This window comes from Oncorhynchus clarkii, chromosome 17 (assembly GCF_045791955.1).
Source record: "Oncorhynchus clarkii lewisi isolate Uvic-CL-2024 chromosome 17, UVic_Ocla_1.0, whole genome shotgun sequence".
In the NCBI taxonomy this organism is placed as follows: Eukaryota; Metazoa; Chordata; class Actinopteri; order Salmoniformes; family Salmonidae; genus Oncorhynchus; species Oncorhynchus clarkii.
This window is the reverse complement of record NC_092163.1, coordinates 6,118,853-6,130,108: the sequence shown is the minus strand read 5'-3', so window position 1 is coordinate 6,130,108 and position 11,256 is coordinate 6,118,853. Positions and strand designations below refer to the sequence as shown.

Below are 11,256 nucleotides of genomic sequence, written 5' to 3'. Positions count from 1 at the left end.
GTAGTGGGTTTGATTCCTGGGAACACCCATATGTAATGTGTTTGCACACATGACTGCAAATCCCTTTGGATAAAAGTGTCTGCTAAATGGCAAATATATATATATCCACTCAGAACAGCCTCAATTCGTCGGGGCATGGACTCTACAAGGTGTCGAAAGCATTCCACAGGGATGCTGGCCCATGTTGACTCCAATGCTTCCCACAAATGTGTCAAATTGGCTGGGTGTCCTTTGGGTGCAGTGGGGTCTCCTCAGAGGAGGAAGGGGAGGACCATCGTCCTCAGTTATTTTCAGAAAAATTAAAATGGTAAAATATTTAAAAGTGGTCCTTTTTAGATAAAACCATACTAAATATAATCACGTCACCAAATAATTTATTAAAACATATTATTTTGCATCCTCCATCCTCCTCTGGGTACATTGACTTCAATACAAAACCTAGGAGGCTCATGGTTCTCAAGCCCTTCCATAGACTTACACAGTAATTATGACAACTTCCGGAGGACGTCCTCTTGCAGCATGAACTGACATGATGTCCAACCAATGAAAGGATCAGATAATGTATCTAGTACTGAAAGCATAAGCTACAGCTAGCTAGCACTGCAGTGCATAACATGTGGTGAGTAGTTGACTAAAAGAGAGAAAAATACAATAGTTGAACAGTTTTGAACAAATTATTTTATTCCAAAATGAAGGAGAAGCGAGAGAGATATTTCGTCATTTATTTTCCACTTTCATTTTCACTTACTTAGCTAGCAAATGCAGCTATCTAGTTTAGTCTACTCAAACACTTGGCTCAAACAGAGGGATGCTATGTTAGCTAGCTGGCTATGACTATCCAACACAACACTGGAACTTTTCCAAGTCAAGGCAAGCTTTTGGTTTTACTAATTTATTGCCACTGGGACCCGCCAAGGTAAGTGCTAAACTGCTTACTGACTGTACACTGTGACGTTACTGCATGATTGTAGCAGGTTTACTAACGAGTTAGTTCTATTAGCTCTGTTGACTATGATGTTACTTTAGCTAATATGGTGACAACAATGTAAGCTGTGTGTTTCAGTTATGAAATGGTTTGGCTTGGAAAGGTTTTTTCGCCTGGTCACATACAGCTGATGTGTTGTGCATTGAAGTACAGAAACAAAGGGAGAAGGTGATAAGAGGAGAGCACATAGATGCAAGAAGGAATACAACGTGTCTGTAATGAAAGTGAACTGTGTTTATGCATGATCAGGGGTGTATTCATTCCGCCGATTCTGTTGACAAACGTTTAAATGGAACAAAACGGGGATAAACATACCTGAATTTGTCCAGTGATATCTCTATTTCAGCTAGATGCAGGCGAGAGTGTGCAAGGCAGTATTGAATGTGTCACTGTCTGTTAACCTGTCTCCCCCCTTCATCTACACGGATTGAAGTGGATTTAACTAGTGACATCAGTAAGGGATCATAGCTTTAGCCTGGAATCACCTAGTCTTTCTAAGTCATGGAAGGAGCAGCTGTTCTTAATGTTTTGTCTACCCAGTGTAAAGCACTACAGATAATCAAGTGCTATTTGCATGTGATGCATTTGTTCTGTTGTTTACAGGATGATTTGTATCTTATAGAGCGTGGCTTTAAGGGAATAGTATGGTCACATGTAGATAAAAAAGAATGTGAAAAATGAACAGAGAAAATGTATATCAACACACTACCTATTCATATAAGTATTTATTAATCATCTACATATTCATATTAAGCTTCTACGTCTGTGTACAGGAACGTATTATTTGGAAGAGAAAATGCATCAGCTTATTGTTAAATAATTATGACGTTCTTTCCAATACAAAAAGTGTAGTAACTATTGTTTCCAAACTGCGTTACCCACTCCAGTCAGCAGATGGCGACGAGCGTCTTTCAGTTGACTCTTCTTTCGTGACGTATAATGGACTGGACGGGACGCTTCTTCAGGAACAACAAGGCGCCAACTCTTCCAACCTCGTCGGTAGCTTGCTAGCCAACATAAAACTGAAAGATTGACGTTTTAGACCATGTTAATGTACATGATCTAATCTCAGTGTTTTAAACGATTTTCGGTTGACGTATCAACTGGTTCAATATGCAAACGTGTTAAATATTGATACTGAGCCTAGCACTAGGCTAGACGCTAATGCTAGCTAGCTAGCTAACATCCCTGACCATGAGCTCACTAAAATACTCCTCCCTTGCTAATGAAGAGGGGGTCTGCTGTTTGCAGAAAGAATCATTCAGAATGAAAAAGGAGGAAGAGGCTGTTACAGTGAAAGAAGAGAAAGAACCGTTTAGAGAGGAAGATGATGCTATCTCAAAGGTGAAGAAGGAAGACGTTTTGGCAGTGAAAGAGGAAGAGACAGAATATCAGATTAACACCAGTGAGTACTCTCTTTAACAGGGACACAAACTATGCCGTTGTTGAACTAATGTGTGGTTTTAAAGTGGCATTCTACTGAAGTTCTACACTTGAATATGTTGTTCAGTACTGTAGGAATTGTTAAAGGGTCAATCTGCCATTGGTTCATATATTTTAGGGACTTTTCAATTAAGGTATTGAATTCTCCATGTGGTCTACATTAAAGTTCCCCTCATCTAATATAACAGGCTGTTAAAATTCTATATTGGTGCATATTTTCTACTTAAAATAACAAAGGGATGCAAAAGCCACCCATTTTGTGGAACGACCCTTTTACATTTGCGTCACAAACACTATTTTAGGAAATCATGATGAAAGTGGCCATTTTAGACATATGCATGCCTCTTGTAAGACTCTATGATTGCAATAGATGGTCATAAGTTTACCATCTGTTTGATGTTCTCATTCACACAGGAGAGACACATGACTATCGTGGATCCTCTGGGAAGCCTCAACAACATCCTGATGCTGACGAGGAAGAGAAGAGTCTCTCCAGATCAGAACACCAGATGGTACAGCTTGGTCTGGTCTAGCATACAGCTTGGTCTGGTCTAGCATACAGCTTTCTCTTTCGGGCTCTGGGCTAGGTTTCTGTAAAGCACTTCATGACAACAGTGACATCAGCATCCATAATGATATGTGTCTGTGTCCCCTCTTTATGGTTACCAGGACAACACTAGCCCTTCCTCCCTCCCAGAGTTCCCGTGTCATGCCTCTCCCGGAAACACCTTACTGCTGGGTATGAAGAGGTTGTCTGTGCTGCTGGTGGACTGCAGGAAAACAACGGGGCTGAGTGGAACTGTGAGAGGAGGAGAAGAGAAGAAAGGATCAGATTTGACTCAAAGTAAGTGCTGTAGTTCAGTTTGAACAAATAAATAGATCTGCCCACTGGTATCTGTTACCAGGACAACCAGCAGAGTTCTGTTAGTTGACAGGAAGCTAGACTGGTGTATATGGGTGTTATGAATATCATAACACTGAATAAGGATACTGCCAATGAAAAGAGAGAAACCAATAGACCATATAAAACCTTGATGAACGTTAGCTTTAGAGGGAAAGTTTCAAGATGACCTGATATAAGGTGCTTGTTTTACAAAAACGTTTCCTTAAAACATTATGGATGTTACATTGCCTGTCCCAGTCAACCCCCCTATCTTTACTAGACTGTAGAACAGGCAAACTAAACTCAAGACACTGTTAATTAATGAACTAATACTGGAGGAAAGCTGTGATCAGGCTGCCTACTCAAGGGAAAGCTTTGAAATGTAACCAGTGCCTGCAACCTGGTTCAGGTTATCAATCAACCTACCAGGGTAGTTACAAACAGTACAGAAATTGAATCAACATATTTTGATCATATCTTTACTATTGCTGCAGAAATGTGTTTGAAAGCAGTATCCAAATTCATCGGCTGTTGTGATCACAATATAGTAGTCATATCTAGGAAAACCAAAGTTCCAACAGACTGGGCCTAATGTTCTATATAAGAGGTCATACAATTGTTTGTGGTGATTCCTATGTTGTTGATGTTATTAGGTTGTTTTTTTTCACAGTAATTAACTCACGGACACTAGAGAAGCTTTAACCAAGTTGAATTATTCCCAAAGGTTCTGTACATCTGTAATTCAGACAACCCAACATTTGTTCCATCCAGATATATGTCTCACTTAAGACACTCCTTCTCTCCAATCCTTACATCTTATGGTTCCACAGGAAGAGAGTAAAGAGAGTAACAGGATACCAGACCTTTATCTCCCTGATGAGAATCTGTCCTGACCTCAACCCCTCCTTCATCTAATCCACAGATGTTCGTCTCCCCTGTTTCACACTTTGCTCTCGTCTCGTCCACCCAACACATTCCGAAGCCACCTGTCTTTCTTCAGAGAACCATTAACTTCTGACATAACACCCAGTCTCTTTCACTTCCTATCACTTCTTTAATGTCTCCATGTTTTGCCGATTCCAACAATGGAAACAATATTTGTTGGTCCGTGGTGTGTAATGACGAGCAACCAGACCCTGCCCTTGACATTTGACATTATCGATCGTAGTCTGCTGCTGAAAAAACGTATGGCTTTACACCCCCTGCTGTATTGTGGATAAAGAGTTTTTCTTTTAAAATGTAACCTTTATTTAACTAGGCAAGTCAGTTAAGAACAAATTATTATTTTCAATGACGGCCTAGGACTGCCTTGTTCAGGGGCAGAACGACAGAGTTTTACCTTGTCAACTCAGGGATTCGATCCAGCAATCTCTCGGTTACTGGCCTACCGCTCTAACCACTAGGCTACCTGCCGCCCCAGAGCTACCTGTCTAACGGAACACAAAGAGTGTTCTTTAATGGAAGCCTGTACAACAAAATCAAGGTAGAATCAGGAATTCCCCAGGGCAGCTGTTTGGCACCTACTCTTTTCAATCTTTACCAACAACATGCCAGTGACATTTAAGTAAAGCCCGTGTGTCTATGTATGCGGATGACTCAACACTGTACACGTCAGCTACTACAGCGACTGAAATGACTGCAACATTTAACATAGAGCTGCAGTTAGTTTGAGAATGGGTGGCAAGGAATAAGTTAGTCCTAAATATTTCTGATTACCTTAAGTTACATGGCCTACAATGCTAATTCTGTAGCAGGATTGTTAGAGGGGGGTAAATATGAAGATTTTGTTGGTGCGCCAGGCAGGTATTAACCCTAGTTATTAAAGTTAGTTATTACCTATTATAACATTATTATTTTTGTTATTAAATATTATTAAAACCTAAAGGATGAGAGTAGAATAGATAGAGTAGCGCTTCCAGACACATTCTAAACATGATGGAGACTTAAAGGAGGACTGTAACAGCTAATGATGAAGCATTATGGAGTCTTAAAGGAGGACTGCAGCATCTAATGATGAAACATTATGGAGTCTAAAAGGAGGACTGTAGCATCTAATGATGAAACATTATGGAGTCTTAAAGGAGGACTGTAGCATCTAATGATGAAACATTATGGAGTCTAAAAGGAGGACTGTAGCATCTAATGATGAAACATTATGGAGTCTTAAAGGAGGACTGTAGCATCTAATGATGAAACATTATGGGGTCTTAAAGGAGGACTGTACCATCTAATGATGAAACATTATGGAGTCTTAAAGGTGCCCCCTAGTTTCAAGAGTTAATGTGCCATAACCGGTTTTAATGTGTTTGAGCCAATCAGTTGTGTTGTGACAAGGTAGGGGGGTATACAGAAGATAGCCCTATTGGGTTAAAGACGAAGTCCATATTATGTCAAGAACAGCTCAAATATGCAAAGAGAACTAACTGTCCATCATTACTTTAACCTTTCTGATCTCCCCATCCCGGATCCGGGATCGTGAATACAGACTCAAGCTCATTACCATAACGCAACGTTAACTATTCATGAAAATCGCAAATGAAATGAAATAAATATGCTAGCTCTCAAGCTTAGCCTTTTGTTAACAACACTGTCATCTCAGATTTTCAAAATATGCTTCTCAACCATTGCAAAACAAGCATTTGTGTAACAGTATTGATGGCTAACGTAGCATTTAGCGTAGCATTTAGCATTAGCATTCAGCTGGCAACATTTACACAAAAAAACAGAAAAGCATTCAAATAAAATCATTTACCTTTGAAGAACTTCAGATGTTTTCAATGAGGAGACTCTCAGATAGCAAATGTTCAGTTTTTCCTGAAAGATTATTTGTTTAGGACAAATCGCTCCGTTTTCTGCGTCACGTTTAGCTACGAAAAAACCCCTGTATCCAGGATTGTGTAAATCTATCAGCAAGCTCATTAGCATAACACAACGTTAACTATTCATGAAAATGGCTAATGAAATGAAATTAATCTATTTGCTCTCAAGCTTAGCCTTTTGTTAACAACACTGTCATCTCAGATTTTCAAAATATGCTTTTGTGTAAGAGTATTGATAGCCTAGCATAGCATTAAGCCTAGCATTCAGCAGGCAACATTTTCCACAAAAAAACATAAAAGCATTCAAATAAAATAATTTACCTTTGAAGAACTTCAGGTGTTTTCAATGAGGAGACTCAGTTAGATAGCAAATGTTCCGTTTTTACAAAAAATATTATTTGTGTCGACTAATCACTCCGTTTTGTTCATCACGTTTGGGTAAGAAAGAAAAAAAAGTCATTTAAACGCTTTTTTCCAAATTAACTCCATAATATCGACAGAAACATGGCAAACGATGTTTAGAATCAATCCTCAAGGTGTTTTTCACATATCTATCGACAATAAAATCCATTGTGGCAGTTTACTTTCAATTCTGAAGAAATGGAACGCGCATGGACTTACTGATTACGCACACAGGACACCGGGCGGGACACCAGGTAAATGTAGTCTCTTATGGTCAATCTTCCAATGATATGCCTACAAACACGTCACAATGCTGCAGACACCTCGGGGAATATACAGAAAGCGCAGGCTCATTCCTGGCGCATTCACAGCCATATAAGGAGACATTGGAACACAGCGCCTTCAGAATCCGGGGCATTTCCTGTATGAAACATCATCTTGGTTTCGCCTGTTGCATTAGTTCTGGGGCACGCACAGATAATATCTTTGCAGTTTTGGAGACGTCAGAGTTGTGTCTTTCCAAGGCTGTCAATTCCATGCATAGTCGAGCATCTTTTCGTGACAAAATATTGCGCTTAAAACCGGCACGTCTTTTTATCCAATAATGACACAGCGCCCCTATAGGTTCAAGAGGTTAAGGACCACCACAAGAATGGAAGACCCAGAGTTACTTCTGGTGCATAAGTTCATTAGAGTTACCAGACTTAGAAATTGCAGCCCAAATAAATGCTTCACAAAGTTCAAGCAAGAGACACATCTCAACATCATCGGTTCAGAGGAGACTGCGTGAATCAGGCCTTCATGGTCGAATTTCTGCAAGGAAACCACTACTAAAGGACACCAATAAGAAGAAGAGACTTGCTTGGGCCAAGAAACATGAGCAATGGACATTAGACCGGTGGATATCTGTCCTTGGGTCTGATGAGTCCAAATGTGAGATTTTTGGTTCCGAGCGTCATGTCTTTGTGAGACGAGGAGTAGATGAACAGATTATCTCCGCATGTGTGGTTCCCACCGTGAAGCATGGAGGAGGAGATGTGATGGTATGTGGGTGCTTTGCTATTGACAATGTCAGTGATTTATTTATTCAAGTCACACTTAACCAGCATGACTACCACAGCATTCTGCAGCGATATGCCATCCCATCTGGTTTGGGCTTAGTCCCACTGTCAATTGTTTTTCAACAGGACAATGACCCAACACACCTCCAGGCTGTGTAAGAGCTATTTGACCAAGATGGAGTGCTGCATCAGATGACCTGGCCTCGACCTCACCCAAATCGAGATGGTTTGGGATTAGTTGGATCGCAGAGTGAAGGAAAAGCAGCCTACAAGACTGTTGGAAAAGGATTCCAGGTGAAGCTGGTTGAGAGAAAGCAAGGGTGGCAACTTTTGAAGAATAAAATATATATTTTGATTTAACACTTGTGGTTACTACATGATTCCATGTGTTTTTTAATCATTTTGATATCTTTATTATTCTACAATGTAGAAAATAGTAAAAATAAAGAAAAACCCTTGAATGAGTAGGTGAGTCCAACCTTTTGACTGGTACTGTACATTAAATTCCGTAACAGCTCCAGTGGACATTCCTGCAGTCAGCATGCCAATTGCCCGCTCCCTCAGAGATCTGTGGCATTGTTGTGTGACCAAACTGCACATTTTCGAGTAGCCTTTTATTACCCCCAGCACAGGGTGCACCTGTGTAACAATCACGCTGTTCAATCAGCTTCTTGACATGCCACACCTGTCAGGTGGATGGATTATCTTGGCAAAGAATAAATGTTGACTAACAGGGATGTAAAAAATTCTGCTATCTTTTTTTTCAGCTCATGAAACATCCAACACTTTACATGTTGCGTTTATATTTTTGTTTATTGTTGTTACTATCAGTTTTAGGAACATTTACCCAAATACTTCACCTTATTTTTTACTTTACCCAAAATATGACCTCAGCGATAATCAAAATGTTGAAAATCTGTGAACGTCTAAATAAGAAATTGGTCCATTTAAACAGCAATGTGTCAAACCCTTTCAACAACAGGGAGATGTTACTGATGTGCTTTGTATCTTCGATGTAAAAACAAATTTTGGACTTCCACACAAAATTACTTCTTTAGTTATTTTATGTTTAAGGACGTGTGTAGGTCACATTATGTATCATACAGCTATGAAAGTTATATATTTAGAACCACCTGTTCAATTTGAATCCAGCGACGTCTGTGTCTTCAGTGTCCTAGAACTGTCTAGGTTTTTGTGTTCTGACTTGTAAAACAGGATGAATAAAATAAGTAATGTAAAAATAACACTGTATTTGGCAGGAGAAAGACCAGACTCAGAGGAACCAGAGCCAGGGACGTCCAAACCAGCAAGACGACACCACTGCTCCCACTGTGGAAAGAGTTTTAACCATAAAGCACGCCTGAAACAACACGAGATAATACACACAGGGGAGAAACCTTACCGCTGCTCCCAGTGTGGAAAGAGTTTCAACCATTCAGGGACGCTGAAACAGCATGAGAGAATACACACAGGAAAGAAGCCTTACCACTGCTCCCAGTGTGGAAAGAGTTTTAACCGGAAAGAGACCCTGAAAGCTCATGAGAGAATACACACAGGAGAGAAGCCTTACCACTGCTCCCATTGCAGGAAGAGTTTCAACCGGAAAACATACCTGAACCAACACGAGAGAATACACACAGGAGAGAAGCCTTACCACTGCTCCCAATGTGGAAGTTGTTTCGTCTGTTCAGGGGAGCTGAAACAACATGAGAGAATACACACAGGAGAGAAGCCTTACCACTGCTCCCAGTGTGGAAAGAGTTTCAACCGGAAAGCATGCCTGAACCAACACGAGAGAATACACACAGGAGAGAAGCCTTACCACTGCTCCCACTGTGGAAAGTGTTTCGTCTGTTCAGGGGAGCTAAAAAAACACGAGAGAATACACACAGGAGAGAAGCCTTACCACTGCTCCCAGTGTGGAAAGAGTTTTAACAATTTAGGGAACCTGAAACGACATGAGAGAATACACATAGGAGAGAAGCCTTATCACTGCTCCCAGTGTGGAAAGAGTTTTAACAATTTAGGGTACCTGAAACATCGTGAGAGAATACACACAGGTGAGAAGCCTTACCACTGCTCCCAGTGTGGAAAGTGTTTCAACCGGTCAGGGGGGCTGAAACGACACAAGAGAATACACGCAGGGGAGAAGCCTTTCCACTCCTCCCAGGGTGCAAAGCTTTTGCCCATTTAGGAAGCCTGAAAGAACACATGAGACTGCACACAGCGGAGAAGGCTTAAAAAAGCTCAGACTGTGGGAAAACATATTACTCATAACAGTGATTTAAACGTCTTTAGAGAATCCACACAGGAGAGAGAAATGACTTCTCTTAGCGTGTATGTTGATGTTTCACATCACATTGACTTAAAATTCATCAGAGAACATACACAGTGCTCCCGTTGTCTTATATTGTACACTGACAATGTGTTTACCTGTTTTTACCATATTAAATTGTTTCTTCCAATTATTGATAAACATGTACCTGTTAAGAAACTGACTGTTAGAACTGTTAAGGCTCACCAGGTGCACATTGTTTCCTCCGACACATTGGTGCGGCTGGCTTCTGGGTTGGATGCGCGCTGTGTTAAGAGGCACTGCGATTTGGTTGGGTTGTGTATCGGAGGACGCATGACTTCGACCTTCGTCTCTCCCGAGTCCGTACGGGAGTTGTAGCGATGAGACAAGATTGTAGCTACTAACAATTAGATACCACGATATTGGGGAGAAAAAGGGAGGTAAAATTAAACATTTTAAAAATTAAAACACATGAGACTGCACACAGGGGAGAAGCTTTACCACTGCTCCCAGTGTGCAAAGCGTTTGCCCATTTAGGAAGCCTGAAAGAATACATGAGAAGGCTTACAAAATACTCAGACTGTGGGAAAACATATTACTCATCACAGTCACTTCAACGTCATGAGAGAATCCACACAAAAGAGAAGAATTACTTGTAATATTGATATTTCACATCACATTGACTTAAAATTAACTGAGTATGTGACTAACCTTGTGAAACTGTCCTATTATAATCTCCTGTTCTTGGGACTATCATTCTGTGTTGCAAACCAATTTGCACCTGTGTCCTTGTATGAATAAAGTCCCGCCCAGGAACAGGAAACTATAAAGATATGTGCTAATCACTCAATGCTTCAGGAATTCAGACTGTCTACACTGTGCTGTGTAACTCTGTTATTCTCTCTGAGCTCAGAAATAAAGAATCTTGGTTTGACTTGGACTCCAGCAGATCCTTATTTTATAATATCCACAACTCTCCCACAGATTGCTGTTTATCATTGTCTCAATGAAGAGTTCCTCTTTCGACTTTCCTGGGGGCATTTACAAACCTCCCACTGGTTCAATAAACGTTGTTACCCGATTGATGAGATTATTATGGGTGAGAGCAATTTTTTCTTTGTCAAATGGCAACCAAGCATCGGTCATCATGTCACCAGAATAAGACCCTCAAAGTGTATTGGAATGGAGCATCAAGCTCATCACATGTAGTTTCACCACCCTGTGAAGTTCATAACTTATTTCATCTGTAGCCTAATAAACTACATGGGTTTCCGAATCGTAGTGGGGGAACCACACAAGATATCATCAAGTGACTCCAAGTTAACTAAGATGTGATGGTTGTTATATAAATCTTTGCGCATAAAGGA

At 40.5% G+C, this 11,256-nt stretch overlaps 1 protein-coding gene across 1 annotated transcript in view; it reads left to right on the top strand.

Moving 5' to 3' along the window:
- The window catches only part of LOC139370046 (zinc finger protein 850-like), a 125,531-nt gene extending 115,709 nt beyond the window's left edge, over positions 1 to 9,822 (top strand). Inside the window, exon 11 of the mRNA XM_071109352.1 lies at positions 8,982 to 9,822. Within this exon, the coding sequence (XP_070965453.1) occupies positions 8,982 to 9,787 (806 nt within the window). The 3' untranslated portion in view covers positions 9,788 to 9,822. The remainder of the gene's footprint in view (positions 1 to 8,981) is intronic.
- The last annotated feature ends 1,434 nt before the right edge of the window (positions 9,823 to 11,256 follow it).